This window comes from Dermacentor silvarum, chromosome 1 (genome assembly GCF_013339745.2).
Source record: "Dermacentor silvarum isolate Dsil-2018 chromosome 1, BIME_Dsil_1.4, whole genome shotgun sequence".
In the NCBI taxonomy this organism is placed as follows: domain Eukaryota; kingdom Metazoa; phylum Arthropoda; class Arachnida; order Ixodida; family Ixodidae; genus Dermacentor; species Dermacentor silvarum.
In genome coordinates, this window is record NC_051154.1 from 206,851,170 (window position 1) to 206,877,256 (window position 26,087).

The following is a 26,087-nucleotide window of genomic DNA, read 5'->3' on the forward strand; positions in this document are numbered from 1 at the left end:
TATTTTTTGTCACTTCTAGCACAGCACAACGTTGCATACACTGTGGCAGTCATCCTGTTTATTAAAACCTGTCTACATGGTGCTTAGTTATCACTGACATGATCAGTCTCATCATCTAGGGCATTAATGTGACCATTGATTAAGTGGACCCCTTTTATTGTCAAGTATTGCTTATAAGTTCCTTGAACTTGCCACCAGGGGCATACTGGGTGGCACACCGAGAAGGGACTTCCCCCCCCATAAGCACGCCCACAATCTGCACATTGTATGACAAGCTGCCTCCATACATTCTTCCAAGAAAAGAAAATATTTTGAATTACAGCCGCTGTGCGTTTTATTGCTAGACATGACAGGGAATACGGGAATGTATGCAAGGTTCTCTTTGTTTTCAATTCTGGTAAACTTGAAGAAATTGTTCTATGTGTAAATATATATTATATGATACAACCATGCGGTAAGAGGTTAGTAGTGAAGCAGTTCACCACTCTTTCTTGCATTTCATCATTTTACGGTCAATTTGTAGTGCCTCCTGGTTTCCTAAGGTGCCATAATTCTCTTGTTTCAGTTTAAAGTGTGGCCATGGGGCTGAAGAGGGGCAGCGCAGGCAATTCTGGCCTGCGTGCAGAGCTCCTCCAGTTGGCTTCCCGGCTCCGCCGTGAGCACCTGTTTGTGGACTCTGAAAAGCGAGAGCTGCAGCGGTTGAATGAGCGTGTGCAACGCTCTGTTGAACGCCTCCAGCATCTCTCTTGGATCTGGCGGCAGCAGCGCAATGCGTTGGATGCTCTCGTCCTTGGTCGTGACGGCAGCCCTGCCTCGTGTTGCCAGCGTCTCAATGCCCTTGAGGCTGCATGCTTCGTGGATTCATATCGTGTCCTGGGCATGCATGACACTGCCTATGCAACACTGCTTCGCAGCCTTCGTCAGGATCCCTGCCTGGTGGCCGTTTGCCTTGTGCGTGGCCCTACAAGTCAACTCCAGGCGGCCGTAGACATTTTAGTGTCATGTGTGTATGGCTGCGGGACCCTCTCTGAAGATCAGACACTCATGCTACAATTGTTGCGTGAGCTGATGGTGTTGCAGCTGGAAGGTTGCGACAATGTGCGGCGCCTTCTGCAACATGGCTCATGCGCCTTCAGTCGTGTCTACAAAGCCTTCACTGAGGGTCTTTCTGGTGCACAGCTGTTCCTGACTTCAGCCCTGCGCACAGCACTGATACAGGTAAAACCATAGATGCAACATCACTTTGTTGTGGAGGGGTAGTGATGGCAGTGCAGCTGTTTTTAATAAGCAACTGCAGTATGAAGGAGTGTGCTGGTCTGGGCTGGTTGGTACATCATTGGTAAGGGAACAAACAGCGCTAGGACGGGACGAAGTGAGTAGACAGACAGTCAGCGCCTTGTCTGTCTACTCACTTCGTCCCGTCCTAGCGCTGTTTGTTCCCTTACCAATAACTGCAGTATGCTCCATTTGCTTGTTACTGACTGGGCAGTAAGACAAAGGGAGAAAGATCCTAAGGCCTCATTCACACAGCTGTCATCCATCCTGTCCCATTCGAAAAAGTGCTGGTTACGCAATGCAGTGGTGTTCTAACAGCCGCTGGCGAACATGCATGTTGCTATTATGTTCACCACCTATTACCTTGGTTTGGCTGAATACTAAAGAAGTTTGGCGTGTTTGAGAGCTAGCAATGCAAGTATTCATTTTATGACTCTGAAGAATGTGTATAATACAGTATAAATAAATGACTGGGGGAATGAATTACAGTAAATATATGCTTTATTCAAGTCAAGAAATATAAACATTTCTTTGACTGACTGCTGGCAACCAATGCACATGAGGGCTCTGGAAAGCACGCAGGCAATGTGGGGCACTCGGCAGCAGCTGGTAGCACATGGGAGTCTCCTGATAGGTTGGTTTCTGAATAGGTGGAAATCCATCACTGGTTCAGTGACGCAAATATTTGAGTTATCTATGCTGCTGGTAGCTTGTTTTCATGGAAAAAAACAGCTTAGAGAGCCCTCTCCTCTGACAGAAGCTGGCACTGTGACGCTGATGGGACAGAGCAATAAATGACTGTCAATAAAGCCTTGATGTGGTGTGGTGAAGGAAATTCCTCAACAAATGTTTTTTACACCTGAGTGTATATGCCCCCACTTTGAAAATTTATGATGGATGCGAGTGTATGAAGCTCGTTGATAAACGTTGGCACAACGCCAAGAATGAGGTCAGTGGTGCAGCTGTCACGGCGGATGATGGATGACCTAGATAAATATAAGTGAGCGGCAGAGCGGCATTGTGGATGACGTCATTGGCACAGCTTGCATGGTGCCAACTCGCACAAGTAGCACGAAGCGGATGGCTTCAGCGTCCGACATAACTCTGTGCTCAGAGAGGCATGTGATTCAGTTCTGTATCGCCGCTTGGAAATCATCGGTGCTTCATCGCTGTGAGGTAGGATGGACGGAGTGGGTCCTTGTCGTGATCTTGTAGACAAGCAATAAGAGAATAACTAGATAAACAATGACAGCAGAAATGAGTATAAGTTCGCTCATGCAAAATATGGGTTCACTTCGTGGAACGAGGGTTGTATTTTTCTGTAGGTATTTTAAGAGTCCAGAATCAATTTCTAATGCTGTAGCGGCCCATTTGTCCTTGCCCATTCTGGGAAGGCTTTGGATATGCAGTTTTTCACTATAAATTATGCAGCAGCACTAAAGCACATATTTTACTCATATATGTGCCTGCCTTATGTTCATTGTATATTCTTTACTACAAAATGCAGCCTCCATAAGACATGCTGTTTCTTGACGTACTGAGAGACAATCTGCCACAGGCTAAATATTGGAACTTGGAAATATTGCAACCGGGGTTGGGGGGGGCTTTTATATATTTTTGTGTTATAGGGACCTGGATTTTGACGGTTGTCTACTTATGTACCGAGTTGGTAGGGTAGGGCCTTGTGATCATCAAGGGACAAATTTAGGCACTCTGAGTAAACCGTGTAATTTATTATTAGGTTTTAAACATCTGCTTTGCTACAGGTCACAGTGGTGCTGCTCCCCATGTTTTCAACTGCCTCTGCCTATTCTACGTAAAATGGGTTAGTGATATCACTTGGGCGAGCAATCTTATTGGCTTCCCATGTGATGTAATCCAAATACTTGAAGCATACTGGTACACTGTGAGATTCTTTTTAATAGTAAATATGTATGTGTAGTAAATTGTGTACCTGTAAAAGAGCAGGAAAGCAATAAATGCAGGCAATTTTTCAAACCAAAGGCACCCTTCCAGCTGAGAAGACAGATTGCCTGCTGCAGCTGTTGTCTGTACATGTGCATTTGCATGCACATGTGAGGGAAGGAGTAGAATAAAGAGTTTTGTTCAAAAAGTGGTTCTCTGTGGTAGAGGTGAGAGGCCACATGGAGGAAAGCGAGCAGTGAGAAAGAATGCGACCAAAGTTAAAACTGCAGTTGTAATGACAATCAGTGAGTCACGGAGGAGTTATTTGACATGAACATATGTTCTGCAGTGGTAAACACCAGCTCTCATCTTTTTACACTGCAATTGTGTGCAGGAAGTATACTGCAGCAATTGCACACTGTAGATGATGTGCGCTCTGCATGTAAATCTAATTTTGAGGTAATCGTCACTACAGTAATCAGATAAACTGTATTAGAAAGAGATGCGGGAACACAATTGTTTCAAATCACCCAGAAGTAGGCACCGTTTGCCTTACCACACAACATTGCACTCAAGGAGCTGGGTCATTGTATGGCTGAATGGAAGACAAGTAGCGAGGAAACGCCAAGACCTGGTGGCAATGCTTAACCACTGTTTTTTGTATACAGTAAAATGCCTTTATAACAGAGTGTGTGGGACCTCTGCAATTTGTCATTGTATAGATTGCCCATCATACCTCTCTAAAGAGCAGGCCTAAGGACATGCAGCAAAAGGAAATATTTATGTAGCATGATTTTAAGGAATACTCATTGAATTAAGTCGCTAATTTTCTTCCGCACACTTAGTTCGACGGAATGTGTGTCTGCAGCCGACGTTGTGGCAGCGAGGTTTGCGGCATGCTTAGTGGTGAAATCTGGAAGTGACGCAAGGTATAGCTGCACAGCATGAACTGCTGCTATTGCCTGCCTTGTGAAAATTCTAGGTTAGTGTCGGAGGCTCATCACTACTGCTGCCTTTGACAACCTTTGCCTCCATCCCATCCTAGATGACCCCGATGATGTCAGTTGTCAGGTCCGCGCAGTTAATCACGTCGATTGAAAGCTGGGGGTGGGAGGTAGGGAGGTGCTACTATAGCTACTGCGGTGTTCGGACCCTCCTCCATGGCGGTGCTTCCTGTGCACACCATTGCTCTGTGGTGGCTACTGAAGGAATGGGTGATGCCACACGTATTTGCTGTAAACCAACAACTCAACCCTCTGGAGTGCTATATGCCTTCATTGTTACTTTAAACTTCGGTTATACGTTGGAAGTTGTTACGTGCCCTCTAGGGAGTGTTCTACCACAATAATTTTTCAAATTGGTTAATGAATAGCCGAGATAAAAACATTTCAGTGCCGCAAACTCATACTTGTGGGATCTCACACATGCCCTTGGGACAAAGGAACGACAACACAGTAGTGCAAACAATCAAAAGGGCATTTATTGCACCTTTCATACGCTAATGCACACTAGCTGAATTACAACCAATAGAACATTCACACGGGCGCGCGACAAATCAAGGAAGTCCGACTCACCACTCCCGATAGCGAGCGAATACGTTCGCCCCATGCTATGACACCATCGCCTAGTCGTTCATGTGTACGGTCACGCGAATGGTGGCGCGTTCGAACGATCCATGTTCGTCCATACCGGTGTCCTGCTCTTAGCCTCGCGCGACGGTCGCGCGAAGCGGGCCGGCGCACGCGCGAAGTGTTCGTGCGTGTTGGCCGCCGATCCCAAGCCAAAGAGGAAGCGCCGTTGACCCTTTTCTCCCAAGTCACCCCGCCGTTCGGTGGCGTTAGCATCGCGATACTCGCACCATCTCTCTAATGCGCCGCAACCACCACGACCGCCGTCGGCACTTAACCACGCGCTGAAGCCGGATTACAGGAGACTCGTGAGAGTCGCGCATCCCCATATCCCCCCAACCTTAAATCACTACACATACTCCGGCGAAACATGTCACACGGTCTATCAACGCGCGCGTCGCGAACAAAAGTTAGTACATGCGACAGTGGCCGCGCCGAGGAAATGTCAAACACGTTATCCACAACAAGCGAGCTGACATTTGTCTCTGGGGTTCACCGCTGGCGTCCGTTGGTCACAGCACCACCTTTGCAGATTCGATGGCACGACTCCAGCCCAGGACTCCGAAAACGGCGACGCAGAGGTCGGCACGAGCAAGCCTCGCTTGCGCCGACGCGCCCTGCCGGCGAGAGCCGCTGGTGATTGCCGGCTCTTTTCCCAGCCGCCGAGGGTAGCGAGCCGGACACAGGCGGCCGCCGAAATCGCTGCACCGAACTGGCCACAGGCATCTGCATTGTCAGGGGTGGCTCGTTCGTAGGCCGGGGCAGCAGCGCAGATGATGTGCAGGTGACAGCAAACCAGGGGTGACTCCGCTCACGCTGCGTAAATTCAACCCACTCGACAAACACTAAAGTAGTGCAAGGGAGAGGAATTCGGCATAGCCCACGTGGTACGATGTTCATTTCGGCTAGCGAAATTTCAGATGCTAAGTTCATGTGAACAAAGCTTGCTTTCTTGAGTCGAACGAGTAATTTCAATTCGTGCGAGGTTAAGTAAAATGAGGGAAGCAAAGTGCGACACCTCAACACCACGGTTCACCAGGTTGTGTCTTTCCACGTGCGACAGGCGGCTTCGTAAAGCCTTAGGCCTAATGTGTCGCTACCCTGACAACAACCGGCATCCAAAAAAAAAAAAAAATCACCCAAAATGGGCACAACAGGCAGCCGCGAGGAGACGTTAGCTCTGTGAGGTGGTCCTACGTACCCCACTCGGTGCACACAGCATCCGAGTTGACGGCGCCCACCGTCCCAGACGGTGTCGGAGTGCCCGGTGGCAGGCCACAATACCAGTCAGCCCGTCGCGGCACCCGTGGCCCGCGGCCACCCGGCTCCCTGAGCCGCGACTTCCGAAGTCAAAGAGATAGAAGAAGCTATTTACATAAGAAATTCGGACCACCCACGAGGCTTCCTTACTCACTCGCATCAGGCTTGCCTATGCTCCACGGGCGCTAGGCCTCGCTCTCCCAGGATGCAGACCTCATGGCTCTCGTACCGACGAGTGTACCTCAAAACATTAGCGAAAAGGCTTAGCATGTTGAAAAGTTAAAACACGCTACAGCAACCGTCACCTCGCTCAAGAAAGCGCGCCGCCGATGCTAGCGATCAAAATCCACGCTAGGAATACGCTTCGGTTCAAACAAAGGTTGTCTCGAACCGAGCAAAACTGGTAAAATTATCGTCCGATGCCCCAAGAGGTCCAAGTTGGGCGGCCAGATGTGGGATCTCACACATGCTTTTGGGACAAAGGAACGACAACACAGTAGTGCAAACAAACAAAAGGGCATTTATTGCACCTTGCATACACTAATGCACACTAGCCGAATTACAACCAATAGAACATTCACACGGGCGCGCAACAAATCAAGGAAGTCCAACTCACCGTGACCCGATAGCGAGCGAATACGTTCGCCCCATGCTATGACACCATCGCCTAGTCGTTCACGTGTACGGTCACGCGAACGATCCGTGTTCGTCCATACCGGTGTCCTGCTCCTAGCCTCGCGCGACGGTTGCGCGAAGCGGGTAGGCGCACGTGCGAAGCGTTCGTGCGTGTTGGCCGCCGATCCCGAGCCAAAGAGGAAGCGCCGTTGACCCTTTTCTCCCAAGTCACCCCGCCGTTCGGTGGCGTTAGCATCGCGACACTCGCGCCATCTCTCGCAATGTGCCGCAACCACCACGACCGCCGTCGGCACTTAACGCACTGAAGCCGGATTACTGGAGACGCGTGAGAGTCACGCATCCCCACATACTTCAGGTGGCGAGTTTCACCGCCAACATAGACACTCTTTCCACTTACCCCGTCTAGCCTCCGCAAGCGAAATTCATTCCCTGCATTCTCTCCTGCTGGAGCTCGAGGATCGCGTGATGCATACATCACGGGCCCCACCTTTTTTTTTCTCGCGTTCTGGTTGTGCGGTGCACTTCCGCTGACGGTGTCAGACGCGAGCTGTTTTGTTTGTCTTGTTTCGCACAGAGCACGATTTTGCGCTCTGTGCACACCTGACTAGTGGTATAAGTCAGTTCTACACGAACACTGGGAGGCTGTCTGTTTGATAAGAATGCAGACACCTCATAAATGTACGGTGTTCTGCGATGCCAAATCAGCGCTACAGGTGCTAAAATGCTTTCTAAATGAAGGACCATATTACCTGCTCGTGCTGAAATCGCTGAACTTCATCGCAGTGCCGAGCTAGTGACCACGTGATCACTTTTCAATTGGTGCCTAGTTATTGTGGTGTGATTGGCAATGAACTCGCTGACAGTGAGGCAAGATTGTCGTTCTCTTCCTCTGATGAAGTACGGATTGCCTACTTGTGGCCTGACAACAACTCAATGATCAAGGCACCTGTGCAGGACCTTACGAAGGCATACAGAGCCTATGCCGACAACATACACAGACGCCTACGTATGATCGACGGTAAATTGTGTTTGCCCCCCAAGGTTACACGGAGCAAAGCGTCATTGCTGCACAGGACTTGGCTGGGCGTTGCTTTCACGCGTCGCTAAGCACACCTCATTGGCCAGTCTAACAGCCCTGATTGTGAACATTGCCAGAGACCTGAAATGCTGGAACACATATTGTGCGATTGCCCAGCATATATGCCGGAGCAAAGGACGTTGGAAAGTTCCTTAGCCAGCGTTGGCAGGCAACCACTGTCGGAGGATGCTATCCTCGGCCCATGGCCTGACACTGCAATTTCAATGCAGGCAACTAAAGTGCTGTTGAAGTTTCTGCAGGACACGAAGCTAGACAAGCAGCTCTTGTAGGGCCAATGGACATAAGCACTCACCACTTTGCTTATCATCATCATCCATCCCAGTACTTTCACTCCCCTTCCCTCTTCCCCTGTGCAGAGTAGCAGACTAGAGCACACTAGCTCAGGTTGACCCCTCTTTCTGTTTTTCCTATCAATAAAATCTATCTATCTACACGAACACTGAGGCACACATAAGCGGATCACAGAGCATGATCGCACTCTGGAATAAGGTAGAAAATTACATAGTTTTGTTGTCTGCGTGCACAACTGCACGACATGGGAACAAGCAGACGAAACGGAAGTGCATCTCTCTTGCTACGGTATGAAGTCAATAGCACGCAGACATTCGGTTTGAATGTTTTATTATTTGTCTAAGCTGTAATTCGTCTGTTGAAGCAACAGAATAAACAAATAACTGATGTTGCCTTGGAAAATTCTCGAAGTCGCATGTCACTATGAGCGACGTCACAGCACAGACATGTACGTAGGCGAACTTGTGCATATACTCAACCCTCCGGCTGTGAGCGCGGCACCCACGAGGAGCTGGACAAATGGCGTTTGGTTTGAAATTTCAGCTCTTTCCGCGCGCGTACCAATGTAATACTGACACGATCGGTAGCGTGCATTGTATGCACCAGACCTGGTGGAGGGCCCTTTAAGAATGGAATGATGCAGTAGATCCTTGCAGGAATATAATAAGTGATGACACTATACGAATGCCAAGATGTTATAACAAAATTATAGCCGATTCACTTTTTCTTTTTTAATTGTTACCAATGGTGTTAAAACTTACATATTTTGCCCTTTGTCTTTTATTTAACACTTAAGTCTTAAAAAAACAAAAAAAACTGAATACAGTGGAACCCGGATATATCGAACCCACATATAATGAACTATTGTGTATAACGAACAGCAGTAAAATCCCCTTGAAAATTGTTGCATAAAAGTTTTATTTTATATATCGAATTATCTATATACAAACTTTCTTGTGAGCCTCTTCAGATTCAATATATCCGGGTTCGACTGTACTACTATGTGTCAGAAGTGCGCAGTAAGTCAAATTATGCATGGAAATGTTTAAACTGAAAACCATACCCTAAGAAATTGCTAAAGTGTTGAAGACGGTGAGTACATTTTTGTTCTTCTTTGTCCATACAAGGACAGATTTATTTTATATCAATAGACAAATTACCAAGCCGAGTAGTGCAGTTAAAAATTTGAAGGAACAGAAGACAAAACAAAATAAATTTGCAAGAAATCCAAAAATCAAAACAAAAATCTTTTCATTTGCATCATTGCTGCTCCAATATGCACATCCAATAAGCAGGAAGGGAGACAGCAAACTCCTAAAGGTGTGAGTTGCGACCCAAAAGGAGACAGCAAACTCCTAAAGGTGTGAGTTGCGACCCAAAAGGCTAGGTGGTTGTGTATGTCCTCTGCAGGCGAAAACATATCGCGCACACCATTAGCATTAAGTGTTTGTGCATCTCCCACAGGTACTGTGCTATCAGGCAAGCATTCACATGGCGCCATTATGAGGATAACTAATTGTAGGTTTCCATGAAATTAATATTTATGGGAACAAAGTGCTGTGTGAAACTTCTGCTTAGAAATGGCACAACCGCTTAGCAGTCAGTCAAGCAATTAATATTTATTATGTTTGAAGAAGATGAAATATATACAGAAGGCGGCGCTCGCAAACTTTCTATTTAATTATTGTCTTTCCACTGTGCCTAAAATGTCAAACTTTGGCTAAAAAGTGATTTACACCAAGTTAACTGGTCCCAGCTAGAGGTCAGCCAGTCCCAGTGATGGTATCAACTGGGTTCAGTTGACCAGCTTGAACCAGATCTAACTGGTCCAGCTGAAACCAACTTTGTATCCAACTTGCACCAGTAAAGAATTCTCACTTACGTATCCTAATAATGAATAAATTATACTGTCATATGGTTAGCTTGGTATACAGCCATGCAACAGAGCTGTTGTAACTTTTACAGGAATTTTTAAATGTGTTGAAAAGATGGGGTGGGACAAGGTTGCAAAATATCCATACAAAAAAGGAATTGTGATGTTACCTGTGTTGCCCTCTTTTGGAAATGCGAAATGTTATATGCCAGAGGGGTACTTGCTTAAAACAAGTTTATTTAGACAAGTACCTGAAGCACGCTGAATTGGAAACAGCAATGTCGCTGAAAAAGTCGGACTTTAATTTGCTTGGCAGTTTCTGCTGTTCCAAGCTTGTTGCTGTTTGTGGGCTGCATCTAAAGGTAAATCATGGTTATCACACTGCATATGTATCCCACAAAAGGTGTGTCCTCAGGGCAAGCTTTTTAAAAATGTGTGCTAATCTACCACCACCACCCATGCCCATTTTGGGTGATGGTGGTCCTGCCCTTTATATCGGGTGGCCGTAGTTGGCCATGTCCAAACCGTAGTGACCACATAAAACACACACACACACACACACACGGAAAAATCTTTTCATGAAATTCAGAAAAAAAGTTCGCATAGTCATTGGTGCAGCGCTCCATGCTGCCACCAGCACTCGAGGCGTCTCTTGGTCACCTCCGCGGCCCCGACCTCCTCCATCTTGAAACCAAGTGCGGTAGGCAGCGCCTGTGTGCGGGTTGGTGGAAAGATGTCACCGCACTCCAGTACCACGTGATGCTGTGTCTCGTCTGACTTCCCACAGAAGAGGGCGCACATTGTCGAAACCCCCTCGGTGAAGCGAGCTCTTCAAAGGCACGCCAGCTCTCACCTCTGCCAGCAGTGCGCTTCCCCTCAAGTTGTCATAGCAGCTCTCGGTGCGGATATTGAGCTTCTCACTCCAATACAACTCCAGGGACTACTTCTGCGGCTTTTTGCCACGCAGCTGCCTCTCTCTGTCGCACCTGGAGCCGTGTTCCCTTGCCCATTGGGTCCCTCGGCTTCTGCACCACCTCCTCCAGACAGATCGTCGGCAACCCAAAACGCCGACGCAGTGCAGCTGCCCTTCTCGTCCATTTCGTCGACTTGTCGGCGAAAATGGTGTGTACCATCACCTGTCGTGCGACATTCTCTCCCGGAAGCCTCAGTAGCCAATTCTCGTATGTCCCCCGCAGGGGCGTCTGCGCAAGCAGGCGTTTGGTGAGCTGCGCCACCACGTACCCGAGCACACGAGGGTTGGACCCTCCCGCGTCTAACCGTGCGCGGCTTAGCCGTGTCCGGTGAAAAGGGGATCCTGGAGGTTGAGCCGAAGCCGGGTGTTTGGACCTTTATGGCCCCCTGGCGGAGGCAACACACCTCTTTGGCCTCGGCTTCACGTAGACGGCACCCCCGGTCTGACCCACCCGGGGGGAATCGGTAGCTGCCTTTTCCTATCCTCCTCTTCTTCAATCTTCGTCTTTTTCTCTCACTTTCAATCTATCCTGTCTTCTTTTCACTTCCTTTTACTTCCGATCTTCCAGGCAGCGAGGGTTAACCTTGTGTAGTTATCCAACCTTGGGTATATGGCTGGCGTCTGCAGGTATCTTTCCAACCTAGTAGCGTCCCCTTGTTGGGCTCGGTGGTGGGTGGCCACCATCGCCGCCGAACTGCTCAAAGCTTACATGGCAAACGCTTTCCCCCCCCTCAAAGATCGCCCCCTAAAAAGGGGGCGCACCGAAGCACCTTTCCAGTTCTTTTTGAAAGAAAACCAAGAAACCTACCCAAAGTACCACGTCCTTCACAGCGAAGGCAACACAACCGTAAGAAAACTGTCACCATTTCTAGTGTCTAAATGCCTAGCAAACACGATTGGTCCTAACTACAAAGCATCAAAGATGGCCAGCGGAGACCTTCTCCTCGAACTGATCAAGAAAGAACAAGTTGAGAAACTCACTGAACTCACTAGTATCGGTGACATGAACGTGACAGTCTCTCCACATCGCTCACTGAACACAAGCAGGGGAGTAATATCAGAAGAAGACTTCCTGAACCTTAGCGACGAAGAACTCCTTGAAGGATTTCAAGATCAAAACGTAATCAAAGTACAAAGAATAACACTCCGACGCAACGACCAACAAATCCCCACCAAACATGTGATACTCACATTTGGAACCAGTAGTGTGCCCAGTTCACTCGAGGCAGGATACTTGAAAATCAACGTGCGACCGTACATACCGAATCCGAGGCGGTGCTTCAAGTGCCAGAGGTTCGGGCATGCCTCACAATCATGCAGAGGCAAAGAAACATGCGCCAAGTGTAGTGCCAACGACCATCCTTCTGACAATTGCAATGCTCCAGCACTTTGTGTCAATTGCAAAGGAGACCGCCCAGCTTACTCACGGAGCTGCCCTTGCTGGAAAAAAGAAAAAGAAATCATCGCAATCACTGTAAAAGAAAAAATCTCATTCTATGAAGCGAGGAAAAGGCTAGGGCACTTACCTCAACTTAGCTATGCCAGTGTGGCGCGGCAGGGGGCAGCACCACACCGGTTTCAGGAGTCTACAGGGTCCGCGCGCGGTACTCCTGCAGAGACTCCATCCGCCCCCTTGGTGGTAGCAGCCAGTACTGCTCCATCATCATCGAATACGGGCCGGCAGACCGCTGTGTCGCAGGGCCCAAAGTTGAACAGAACCCCAAGGCCCGAGACGCGCGTTTCGGCGCCTGGCTCTCGATCATCCAGCGCCTCGGAGAAGGCGATGGAGGTCGACCCGAAAATTCCGGCGCCATCGACGCCAAAAGATCCGCGCTCCCAGGAGCGCACCAAGAAGGACAAACTTCCTATAACCGCGCCGAATAAGGGACAGGTAACCTGAACGGCTACCACCCTTGATTATAGTGATCTTTTTAGTACTTGTCACCTATCACTTTTTAGCTCACACACACATAAGTAAACAGTTTTATTCGTTTTACGATGGCTTTCATCATCCATTGGAATTGTAGAGGCCTGATCCATAATCTAGGTGACATAAAAGAGATCGTAAATAAGCTATCGCCAGTTGCATTCTGCCTTCAAGAAACGAACTTAGGCCCCAAAAATACACATTTTCTGAAAGGTTTTACGGTCGTACGTAAGGACCGCGAACACTCCAGCCGTCTGTCAGGAGGAGTCGCCATAATCGTGCAAGGCGGCACTCCTACCCAAAATGTCCAATTAAATACGTCTTTCGAAGCTGTTGCGGTCACCGTTCTATCTCACAAGACCATCACCATTTGTTCACTGTACCTTCCACCCCATAGTCATTTTAATATTAAGGATCTAGAAAATTTAACAGACCAGTTGCCGGAGCCTTTTGTTTTAGTAGGAGATTTCAATGCTCATGGTACTCTTTGGGGCAGTGACAAAACTGACCCAAGAGGCCAGCTCATTGAAGATTTTATTTTGTCAAATGATATCTGCCTTTTAAACTCAGGTGCATCAACATATTTTTCACCGACTTCACGTACATTTAGTTGTTTAGATTTAGCTTTTTGCTCACCGTCTCTTTTTAGCAATCTTAAATGGGAAGCCCTCGACACGTCATATGGTAGTGATCACCTGCCCGCAATCATAAAACTCTTACCATCACCACCAACCTTAGGCATTAAGCCACGCCGGTGGAAACTGCAGCTCGCTGACTGGCCAGTTTTTATGAAGCATGCGAAACTGGAAACAGTCTTCGCACCCGAACTGAGTGTTCACGAACTCAATAAAAAGTTCGTTGAAGTTATAATCTCAGCCGCAGAAACAGCGATACCTCAGTCATCCGGAATTTTGCGAAAAAAACTAAATCCGTGGTGGACAGACGAGTGTACCGAAGCCAAAAAACAACAAAATAAGGCCTGGGGAATCCTACGAAGGTATCCAACCTACAACAACCTCCTAGGCTTTAAACAGGCCAAAGCCAAAGCAAGATTTGTTCGGCGCCAGGCGGAGAAATCGTCATGGCAAAAATATGTATCCTCAATTAATAGTTCGGTCACATCTAAACAAATGTGGGACCAGGTTAGAAAATTTAAAGGAAAGTACACATCATACACAATACCACTACTTACAAGTCCAGGCACACAAACAACACTAGAAGACCAGGCCAACTTATTAGGCGAACACTTTTATAACATCTCAAGCTCAGCAAATTACTCAAACACATTTTTAAAATACAAAGAGTCCGCTGAGAAACAGAGACTTCCCACTACCGGTGCTTCAATGGAACTATATAATGACACTCTTACAATGCAGGAATTAAACAGAGTTCTTTCGGCCGGTAAAAAAACAGCAACAGGTCTTGACCGGGTCCACTACACAATGCTGGCGCACTTATCTCAAGCATCGGTAGAGGCACTTCTTCAATTTTTCAACAAGATATGGCAATCTGGGGTAATGCCTACAGACTGGAAAAATGCAGTAGTAGTGCCTTTTCTAAAATCTGGTAAAACTGCATCATCCCAGTTAAGTTTCCTTCCAATTTGGTGGTGGGGGTGCCGCTGTTCGAGTTCAGGCCGTTGCTCGTCCGTCGCTCCTGATGACACCCTTGTTGATCCGGGCTCCTAGCCCTCAATCTTCCGTTCGTTGTCAGGCTACACGTTGCATACAAGGCTCGCAACAACTCCTCTGTATGTACAGGTTTATTTACATATGTACATTTCGCCAACAGCTTGCGGAGTCATCGACTCCAGCTCTCTCATCGCTATCCCATCGCTCTCCCCCCAAAACATGGCCGAATTCCCCCTTTTAAGCAATTCGGTTCACACAAAAATTTCATTCCTCCACCCCTCGGCAGCGTAGGCCGGACAACTCTAACAATCACAAGCAGTTTTACAAGCACACAACTGTCACGAACCAATGGTTATCTCAAATCAGCCCAACAGTTTTCTTTCAGTCACTCCTATTGGTTCATTTCGCTCTTTCCCGTTTTCCTCTGGCCAATCCTTACATTTTAGCTTCACTTCAAAGCAAACACGAACAAATCAAAATAAACAAACCAGTAACAGCAAACAGCAACAACAAAGTACACCAACAAAAGCCAGGAAACGAATTTCCCTTCCAATTTGAATCCGTTTGTTACCCGGCCCATGCACTCGAGCAAGCTGCAAACTAGAGGATGCGCCGTGTAATTGCTTGACCACAGGCGGCGGCCTGCTCTACGCGACGAAGACCACCTGAGCGACGCGACTCCCATCTGCCCATTAGCCTTACAAGGAGCGCTGCCGGCGCGTGCCCTTTTATCCTTTGTCCTGCTCCCCGACACCGTGGGTGGGGGGGCGACAACAGTGACGATCGGCAAGTGACGCGTTTGTCGGCACCCGTTTGCCGTGGTTGACGGTTCAAAACGTCCTGCACATGTGGTCCATGACCATCGGCTCAGCGGCGCCCGCCACCCCGCTCTAAACGGCCTATCTTGCTAGCCGATAGCGCGCCGCACTCCCCGGGTCTACACACATATGGAAACGTTTCTGTAACGTCCTCCTAGTTAGTTTTAATGCATACCTACACACATATGGAAACGTTTCTGTAATACCCCCCTAGTTAGTCTCCATATATACAAATAAAATATCCAATTAAAGGTCGTCGAACTTAACAATCCCCAAGCAGCTACAGACCCATTGCACTAACAAGTTGTCTAGCCAAATCATATGAGGGCATTATAAACGCGAGACTCACATTCATCCTCGAATCAAGACACCTAATAGACACGCACCAGTGCGGATACAAAAAGGGCTGCTCCACCACTGATCATCTCGTCCGACTAGAACATGAAATACGTGATGCGTTTCTACACAAACAACACTGTCTCGCGGTTTTCTTTGACTTGAAAAAAGGGTACGATACCACATGGCGATATGGAATTTTGAGAGACCTGGCTGATTTGGGCATTCGTGGCAGAATGTTAAACTGCCTATACGATTTCATGTCAAATAGAACATTTCAGGTACGCCTCGGCACAACACTTTCACGCACATTTACACAAGAAAATGGCGTCCCACAAGGTTGCATTCTCAGCACGACTCTCTTCATAGTCAAAATGAACTCTGTTAAAATCATTCCATCGTCTGTCATGCATTCAATATATGTCGATGATTTGCAAGTGGCTTGCCGCGCCTCAAACCTATCCACCTGCGAAAGACAGCTACAAATAACAATAAATAATCTCACACAGTGGGCCGACAAAAATGGTTTCCGCTTTTCAACCCACAAAACCGTTACAGTGCTGTTTTCCCAGAAGCGTGGCTTACATTGCGATCCAGTTCTGACACTGGATGGCGCAACACTACCGGTCAAACGAGAGTACAAATTCTTAGGCGTAACATTTGACACAAAACTGAACTTCCTAGCCCACATTAACACAACAAAAATTAAGGCAAATAAAGCATTAAATATTCTCAAAGTGTTATCGCACAAGCACTGGGGATCTGATCGAATATGCCTACTACGTATTTACCGGTCCCTTGTGCGTAGCATTCTCGACTACGGTAGTGTAGTTTATGGTGCAGCCAGGCAATCCTACATTAAACGACTTGATCCAATTCACAATCTTGGCCTACGATTGGCGAGCGGTGCCTACAGAACATCGCCTGTCCTAAGTCTATACGTTGACTGCAATGAGCCTTCCCTACAGCATCGCAGAGCACTACTAACCCTCTCCTATGTACTGAGAATTCGGTCAACACCACAACATATATGCTACAAAATCGTAACAGAATGCAACTCTCGGTTACACTACACAAACAAACCGAACATGATACGGCCACTTGTCTTACGACACGAGGATTACTGTCAGATTTATAACATTCCTCATGAGGTCCTGCAGGTTGCTGAAAGGCCGCAAAGACTGGCCCCATGGTGCGATTGCACACAACTATGTGATTGGACACTAACCCACTTAAAGAAAAAGGACACCCCACACGAACACATAATGCAAGAGTTCCGCACTATTCAACAAAAAGATAAAGATCACACAGAATTTTACACAGGTGGTTCTAAAACACAAGAATACGTGGGTGTGGGAACCGTAACGGAAAATTGGGAAAATAGCATCCGAATACATAATTCTGCTTCAGTCTTTACCGCCGAAGTTATGGCTATATGGACGGCAGTAAACAAAGTTATCACAGACAAACAGAAGAGTGCTGTCATTTACACCGATTCGTTGAGTGCACTCAGAGCTTTAAATTTAAAATCCGACTGTGAACCGCTGCTTGGCGATATCTTAAACATGGTGCTTAATAGTAAATACGGACGAACCATACGATTCTGCTGGGTCCCTAGCCATGTTGGGATACCAGGGAACGAATCAGCAGATAGATGCGCGGCCATGGCAGCGCACAAAGACCTAACACACACAAAACTTCCATACAAAGACAGCATACGAGCAATTCGCAAAGCCCTGACATCAAAATGGCAACAAGAATGGGACTCCTGCATTAATAACAAGTTACACATAACCAAACCCCTGCTTGGCGAGTGGAAATCGTGCAGTCACCAGCAACGGTTCTACGAGGTGATCCTATGTCGACTTCGAATAGGGCACACACATCTGACACACAACTTCTTACTTAGAAAAGAAGATCCGCCAACCTGCGATAAGTGTCATGAACCTCTCACAGTAATACACATTGTTATGACATGTCCACATATAGAAACACACAGACGGAAAATTCTGCAGAATCTGTATAACTTACACATACCTTTACACCCCGCCTTACTATTGGGAGATGATCCGCTAGTGCCATTCACTGACTTGTTCAAGTTTTTAGTTGAAGCCGGTTTATTACATAAAATATAAGGTAACGCAATTCTCGCTACACTAACATTTCATTTCTTATTACCTTGTGTCTGGCGCAGCATGGCCTTTGTCGCTTTTGCGCCATTAAACCTGAATTAATTAATTAAAATTCTCGTATGTCGCCTTTGCCACCGCCTCTCTTGCAGTGAAGGAGGACCATCCCATCTCCCCCTGTATCGCCTCCACGAGTGTGAGCTTGTGCACTACCAGCGCCAGTCTGCGTATCTCTCTCTGGGGCCTCTCCACGAACTCCCGCACTCCCGAGGAGAGGCATAGTACAGCGTTAGCATAGATAAGGCCCGGCACTGTTATCATCTTCCACAGCGCTCGCATCACCTCATATCTACTGTAGGACCACAAGGATCTCTGGCACAGGACTCCCTTATACCTGGCTGCTTTGCCTCTCATCTCTCTCTCATATGCCGAGAGGTAGTCTGAGCTCGTTGTCAGTCTGATGCCCAAATATTTTATGCTGGTGCTCCCAAGGATTGGGTTGCCCTGTAGGCTCCATGTTGTGTCGAGCCGTGCATCTTGTGCCCCCCAAACCAACACCACACACTTTGTGGAGCTGAACCTCAGTCGCAGTCACCCCATCTCCCGGCCACATATGTCTAAGAATTTCTGCAGCTCTTCTGGCGAGCCTGCAAGGAATGCAAAATCGTCGGCATACACCAGCGCTGGAATCCGTCCCTGCACCAGTTGCCCGCTTTCCCTGTGCCTGAAAGTGAAGCCACAATCCAAGGCCTCGAGATGTTGGACCACCCCTGCAACATACACCATAAACAGGAGTGGGGACAGTGGACAACCCTGCAAGAGGCCTTGAGGCATTTCTACCTGTGCAGTCTTATGGCCATCCCGCTCTACCTCTGCCACCACGTCGCTGTAGATGGCCTGAAGCAGTGCGCGATCCTCGTCAGCCAGGCCCTTCTCTGTCAGTATCCTCCAGAGGATCTCCCGGTCCACACAATCATAGGCCTTAGCTATGTCCAGGAAAGCCACATACAATGGGTCCCCGCCATGAAGCGCCAGCTCAGTGCTTTGCGTGATGACAAAGAGCCTGTCCTCTATGCGACGTCCCTGCCGGAAACCCATCTGAAGCTCCCCAAGGATTCCCATCGCTAGAGTCGTTCCTTCACCACTTGCATGGTCACTCGATATAGGACCGGGGTTATGGCGATCGGTATGTAGTTCGTGAGGTCTCATTTATCACCTGATCCTTTGCACAGAGGTCTCAGCGTGCTCCTCTTCCAATCCTCAGGTACCTCCGCCGATCCCAACGCCTCCGCCACAAACTCCTCGACCCTCGCCTGTGCTTGGGGACCCGGCGTCTTTATCAGGCTCATCAGTATCTCGTCACACCCTGCTGCTGTCCCTGCATCCACCCTGCTCAGTGCTCTCTGAAATTCTCGCTCAGTTGGTGCCAACCGTAGATCGGCGTCGGCTTGTTCTTCAGGTGTAAGCCGCACATATGAGCCAGCCATGTCTTCCGACAGGGTGTCTGAGGCACCCTGCCGTTGCAGTGATCGCAGCCACTGCTCCAGCAATGGGATACATTCCTCTCCTATCACTTCCTCCCCGTCCTGTGACCCCCGCAGTGTCACGTTGGATATTTGTTGGTTAGATTTCTGTATGTATTGCTAGAAGCGCTGTGGTGCCTGCCTTCCTGCTGTCTTCAAATCCTCCATGAACTTCCTGTTCATGCCCCGAACACGTCCCTGCACCAGCATAGCTGCATCCTGTTTCAGCCTCCTGAAAGTCTCCCAGGTAACCAGAACAGCTTCTGGATCCCCGTATTTGCTCAGATGCCTGTGAGCATGGCTCGCTTCTTGCCTGCATTGTATAGCTTCTGCCACTTCTCTGCTCCACTATGGCGTAAGTCCACGCCGACTTCGTGCCTGCTGAGCCCACTGCCTCATGGCCTCTTTCATTTCTGAAACCAGGTGATCGTAGGATTCCAGAATATCGGCCTTCGTCTCCAGCTTGGCTGCCATCTCAAGTAGGGCCTCTTCATTTGGGCGAGTAACAGCCACTGAGGGTTGCTGTTGATTTTGCCGAAAGCCGGTTTGTAAAACCAGGCGTAGTCGGTTGTGGTCACTTGCCAGGTTGTCTACTCCATCTTTGTCTACCACCATCCGGTTGAGGCCTTCGTACAGTGGTTCGGTCATGAGGCAGTAATTTATGCTGGACTGGTGATCGTGCATGGACCAGGTCGTTGCCCCACCGCACTTCTCCGTCAAATTGGTGATCACCAGTCCAGCTGATTCTGCTGGGTCCAGGAGCAGCCTACCATTGGCATCTGTGTGGCCGTCCAGGTTCTCCACGTGTGCATTGAAGTCCCCCCACAACTATGGTGACTGCTCCCTGGCGAAAGTCCTCTATATCTTTGGTGAGACAGCGGCATATTTCTGTATTTTTCTCTTTCTGTCCTCCAGTCCACATGTACAGAACGGCCACCACGACCTGTGGACCCGCTATGTTTCCGGCCAACCACATTTGCTCAGAATATCCCTCCCGCAGCCTCGTCCACCGTTGTGTGGTTTCCCACATGCACTCAATTCCACCTCCTCGGCGCTCACTGCTCTGTCTGTTGCACCCCTCCCAGACAAAACTGGATTCACATGGCGGAACCTCCTGGTCGTGCAGATGACTCTCCATGACTGTGAACAGTGCAAACTTTTCCTCCCGCATTGCCTTCACGAATTCTCCCCATTTTTGCTCCGTCCGACCACCTTGCATGTTGGGGAAACCAATACATTGCTCGCCCTGGTTGGCTCCCTTCTCTCGAGGTCCCCTGTGTTTCCGGCGTCCCTGGGATACAGCCCCCCTCAGTTTCCGCCAGACTGCTGGAGTTCTAACTGCTGGGTATGTGGGATTGTGTCTACAGGTTGCCAGGTATGAATGTGTCATATGCTGCGCATCACATTCATAACATCAACCTAGGCACGCCACAATAGCTGTAATTCATACTGTGAGCAAAAGCTGACTTCAATGTCTTATATAAATGCGAGGCCTTAACCTGCAGCTAGCTTGGGTGCAAAGTGCTGTGCGTCGGAATCAATAGGGCTGCAGAGCTCAATTATTGGCCTTTTGGTCTCAAGTTAGAAATTGATGGTGTAGATGCACAGCCAATGTGCACACATTTCATGAAAGGTAGAAACCAAGGGTGATGCAAAATTACAAAAGCTGGCATAAAGCTTTTGCTATGCCAAAGCGATTAGTATGCAGAAATGAGTTGGGGGTCTTGTCTTTTGCACTTCATTCTATTGTGCTCTCGTTTTCGGTATGTTACAGCGAAAGCTGTATTGGGTTAGGCCAAACGAAAAAGTGTTCGTCCCATGTTTCGCTAAACGTCTCCATTGGCTGCGCCGCCAGTTACGTTGTTCTCTACGTTGCACCCAAGCGCACGCGCTATTGGCAGCGCCATTAGTGACGTTGTTCTCTGCGTCGTACTTGCTCTGCCTGCAACGCCGGCTCCTCGCCTCGCCGTTGACGCATGCGTTCGATATCTCGAGTTAGCTCGGCGTCGTGGTTAGCAGCATCTGCCCGTCATTGGTGCTTGCGTTCCATTTCGCGATTTCAACGTGGGTGTATCGTCGCAGCCGAAGCCAAAGTGCCGCTTGAGAAACTCCCACCGAAATCGGGCGTTGGCCCCGGCGAATGCGTTCCCGCCATTGCCACGTTGATGCTGCTCTGCCCGCAACGCTGCCTCCTCGACTCGCTGTTGTCGCATGCGTTCAATATCTCGAGTTAGCTCGGTGTCGTGATTAGCAGCATCCGCCTGCCATTGGCGTTTGCACTCCACTAGAAACACAAACATGTAACCAATAATTGAGAAATGCTTCAATACAGGGTCGGGATTAACCCACTGCTAAACACCGGGGCCGCACGTTTCAGTTTTGCTGGTTAACCATCTGTACAGAGTGCTTGGGCGGTGTTTTTTTTGTATGCCAGTGGCCAACCATGCATTGTGCGAATAAAACCATGGTGTGCTTCCACATGGCTATAGATTATTGCAGTTTTGAAATAGATGCTAAAAAAGCTTAATATAACTACATAGCACTATTTTCTGTATAAGAAGAATCGGTCGGAAAAGTGTGATGAACACTGATATTTCTCAAAGAAATACTCAGTCTTTGCTGAAACACGGGTTCTTGTGACTAACATTTGTTCTGGTAGGTTGCTAAAGCATTAAACCACTGAAATAGAGCACATTTTTGTGCAGGTAAAGAAAGAGCTTAAAAAAAAAAGCACAGTTGGATATCTTTGTTTACTATAGTAGGTTCAGTAGGGGTGACTCTTATGTTGTTTTTGCCAGTGATACATCGTCAGACAAACCCCTGAGATTCTTCGGTGTTTTGAACATGCACTGCATGAAAGCAATGACTGTCTGTCTTGTAGTCAAATAGTATTAAAGAGAGGCCTCACACACACGGAGCATCGTGCATGTGCCTGGCTGTGTGTCCACGACAGCTTGCATGTTTGGTTCGGGAAGAAGTGACTATTATTTGTGGTTGATAGATGAAAAAATGGAAGAGGAGAATTCTGCTGGCTGTATTGTAACTGACAGCTGACACTTGAAAATTGGCCAGCAGAAAGGGTGAAATAAAAAGGAAACAGAATAGGAAAAAAATTAGAAAGCGAAAGTATAGCCAGAAAGCAAAGTAAATACAAAACAGTTTGCAATACTTAAAGTATACCAAGTGTTTCAGCAAACATTTTCAAAATTTTCTTTTATTGCCTATAGCAGATAGCCCAATTCATGAGCTGGTCTACTTGAAGAGGCGGACATAACTTGCACAAAAAATTTAAATGCATAATCGACTGATTAATGAAAAATTTACTAAATAACTTTTTAACTAATTACCTTATGGCACATATTACAATTTACAAATTTTAGGCGGTGTTGCGAAGTCCGAGGGTCCGAGCGGCTTGAAGGTTTCATGGATGGTGCCATGCCAGGTGCCGGGAGAAAAAGAGTTCCAGTGAAATCAGAAAACGGTTTTATATACAAATGTACATATTTTACATGAAGGGCTCCATGACTTTCAGAGCCGTTTACATGCTAAGGTCTTTGCATGTCTTAGCTTTTACATCTCAGAGCGACCCCACAACACTCAAGTCCCGCTTTTTATCCCTTTCGTTTCCCTCTTTCACTCGACGAGGGAATGCACTTTAGTTCTTCCTAGCCAATGACCATCTTCGACCAGTTTGCCATATCCCGCCCATGATGTGTCTCCGTTCCACCGGGCTCCACCTCCAATGTTGCGTGATCGCCCTCGCACACCAGGCAACGGGTGACACCTTGGGAACCAAATGTTGATGTGGTTCCCACGGGAATGCTCTATGCTGGCCCCTTGCAAGAATTAGTCGCCTCTCCGTGACGGTCATTTCGCGGAAGCCACCCTTTCCAGGGAGGGTGGTGGCTGTTGTCTCGGAAGGGGCTCCTGGTTTGTGCGTGATAGTCGGCGCCGGGCCTCGTCGTAGTTCGGGTAGGTGCTAGTGCTTCACGGAAACACACCAAGAGCGACGTTGCCATTTTAGTGACGCACTCCTTGGCCGCGAGAAACGACAAGCGAGAAGAGCACTCCACAGTTTCACGTCTGTCGGTGAGGCCTCTTTGTCCTGAAGGACCACCAGACACAACACCGGGCAGTTCGCAAGGTGGATCCACTTGGAACGAATTCTCAGGATGACACAGTTTCGAGATATTAATTCCCGAACTTTGCGGAGAAATGCATTTCTGTTCCAGTTACTTTTGTATGTCAATGCTTAAAACAGCATTTTGTTAAGAAAGTAAGTGGAACGACAGTGCATTCTTACCGCAAGTTTGACGGCGCATATCTTGTAAATGGTGTCATCCACACAATTCTTTTCAAGTGGACATGCTTTGCAGTCTCAGCTTGCTAGAATTTGCAAATTGCACTATGTGCTTTAAGGCAAATAGTTGAAAACCTAATTAGTGAATTATTGTAATTAGTAAATTGTTAATTAGTCGCTTATGCATTTGAGGTTTTGTGCAAGTTATGTCTGCCTCTTCGAGTAGACCAGCTCATGGACCAGAATTGTGCTATCTGCGACAGGCAATTAAAAAAATTTTTTGGAAGTGTTCGCTGAAACACCCTCTGGAGTTCGTGAGATTCCAAGAATTTGCCAGGGCCTCATCTTGCACAACTTGCACCTTGCCCCTAACCGCCGAGGCCCATACTCTGATACCTGGCTTGTACAGACGTTTGCGAATTTTGTGTTTCTCACTACGTGAGGCCGCTCATGACAGGCACGTACCAATTCTGAGAGAGAACACTCAGATTCAATTTCACTGTTGTAATAGAAATTGTGGAACTTGTTTACGTTAGTGAGTTAGCAGAGTGGTTGATGGCACAAGCACAGCCTCATTGCTTGTAGCTATTAGCTGTCTGTACCCGCCGTGGTTGCTTAGTGGTTATGGTGTTGGGCTGCTAAGCACGAGGTCACAGGATCAAATCCTGGCCACGCCGGCCGCATTTCGATGGGGACGAAATGCAGAAAACACCCGTGTACTTAGATTTAGGGGCACGTTAAAGAACTCCAGGTGGTCCAAATTATTCCGGAGTCCCCCACTACGGCGTGCTTCATAATCAGATGGTGGTTTTGGCACGTAAAAACCCTATAATTCTATTAGCTGTCTGTGTTAGGAGGACGTGTGGTGCTTGTCAAGGGAGAAATGTGGATGAAAGGTGTTTGGCACAGAAAAGTATGATACGTATCTAAATACATTTAAGGCTTTTATAACCCTTGTGTCATAGTGGCACATACCCAGTTGCAGTGGCCCAAGTTGCCTATTCGGGCACACACCCATTGTTCGAAGTTGTCTACACAGCAAGACAGCAGCCAGCAGCAAGTTGTTTGTTTGGGAACATACCAAGTGGCGCATACCCAGGGGCCCAAGTTGTTAGTAACAGCCAGCACCCAGACAGTAACAGCCAGCACCCACAAAGTTGGGGAAAGAGTCAAAGAAGGCTTATTAAAATGAAGTAATAAGTAGTCCATGATTACATTGACCACTATTCATGCACTGGCAGATCCCAGTGTTCACTTTCAGTAAAAAGCGAATCAATGCCTTCATTTATTGGCTTTGGCGTGCATGAGGCAGAAGCTTAAGAGCCTCACCGAAAATTGTTTTTTTTTTGGTCATCAGGTGCTAGTGGACGATGACCTGTACTTGGACATTGATCCAAGCAAAGCTGTGGTGCGGTTTCCACCTGAAGAAAGGCTTCGTCATTTTGGTGCCAAGGATTCTCCTGACTATGCACGCCGTCTAGGGGATTACAGAGCTTGGACAATTGATCGGCTGGTACGGCTTGCTCAGGTGAGTGAGAACAGAGGGCACATTGGTTCAGCTTGACCCGAAGCAAAACGTTGTTACCATTGCCGCCACTTTCTGAATAATGAAATGATAAAAGATGGCTTTTGTGAGGCTTGAAAAGTGCCTGTATTTCCAGCAATTAAAAAAAAGGATGCTCGCTGCTTTTCAGAGCTTTAGAATGACAAATCATTAGATAAGCTCGACTCTCTTGTCTCATGAGGCGTAAGGCTTCAATTGTCTTAAGCCTGGGCTGGTATAATGTAATGGTTCTATTAACTCAATTCTATTTCTAATCATCTGCATGACCAGTCGGTTCTGGTGGTGTGCCACCAAGATCACTGACAAAGAATGAAAAAGACAAGAATTGCTCTGGAATCATTGCATTACCTGGCCCCTAAAATCCAAATGCTCTAGAGCAGTGGTTTCTAATCACGGGTGAGCTGTTAGACCCCTATTTAGCCACCCACTGTGGTAGCTGAGTGGCCCTAGCACTCTCTTGCTGAGCGCAAGGTGCCAGTCATGTCAGCCGCTTTCCAGTAGGGGTGGAATGCAAGAATGCATGTGTACCATGCTTTGAGTGCATGTTAAAGAACAGCAGGTGGTCAAAGTTTACCAACCTCTCCACTATGGTGTCCCTTCTAGCCAACCGTGCAGCTTCAGCAGTTGAGCTCCATTCCCTCTACCCCTTATTAGCTGATAAAATGGCAGCGAACAACAAACAGCGAAGGGGTTTGTGGGTTCTATAGAAGCAAGTTGTACTAGAAGTGCAGAACCACCAACATTGAAAACAAAAGTAGGTTCTGTGTCTGAGCAGTACTGTGTAGTTAGTAGTCTTGATGCAATTCCAGGTGGACATCAATGGCCGGGAAGTATTTTGTTTGTTAAGGAGCAATGACCTTGCAGACTATAAATTCAATTTAGTTTTTTTTAATTTTTATTTATTTTACGATACTGTTGG

At 47.7% G+C, this 26,087-nt stretch overlaps 2 protein-coding genes across 3 annotated transcripts in view; one reads left to right on the plus strand and one right to left on the minus strand.

The window, feature by feature from the left end:
* LOC119436688 (60S ribosomal protein L28) overlaps positions 1 to 26,087 on the minus strand; it is a 420,941-nt gene that overhangs the window by 191,928 nt on the left and 202,926 nt on the right. The window lies entirely within an intron of this gene.
* LOC119436691 (GTPase-activating protein and VPS9 domain-containing protein 1) overlaps positions 1 to 26,087 on the plus strand; it is a 261,172-nt gene that overhangs the window by 4,717 nt on the left and 230,368 nt on the right. For both annotated transcript variants that reach the window (XM_037703656.2, XM_049659648.1), the window contains exons 2-3: positions 566 to 1,218; positions 24,962 to 25,132. In XM_037703656.2, the coding sequence (XP_037559584.1) occupies positions 580 to 1,218; positions 24,962 to 25,132 (810 nt within the window). In that variant the 5' untranslated portion in view covers positions 566 to 579. The remainder of the gene's footprint in view (positions 1 to 565; positions 1,219 to 24,961; positions 25,133 to 26,087) is intronic.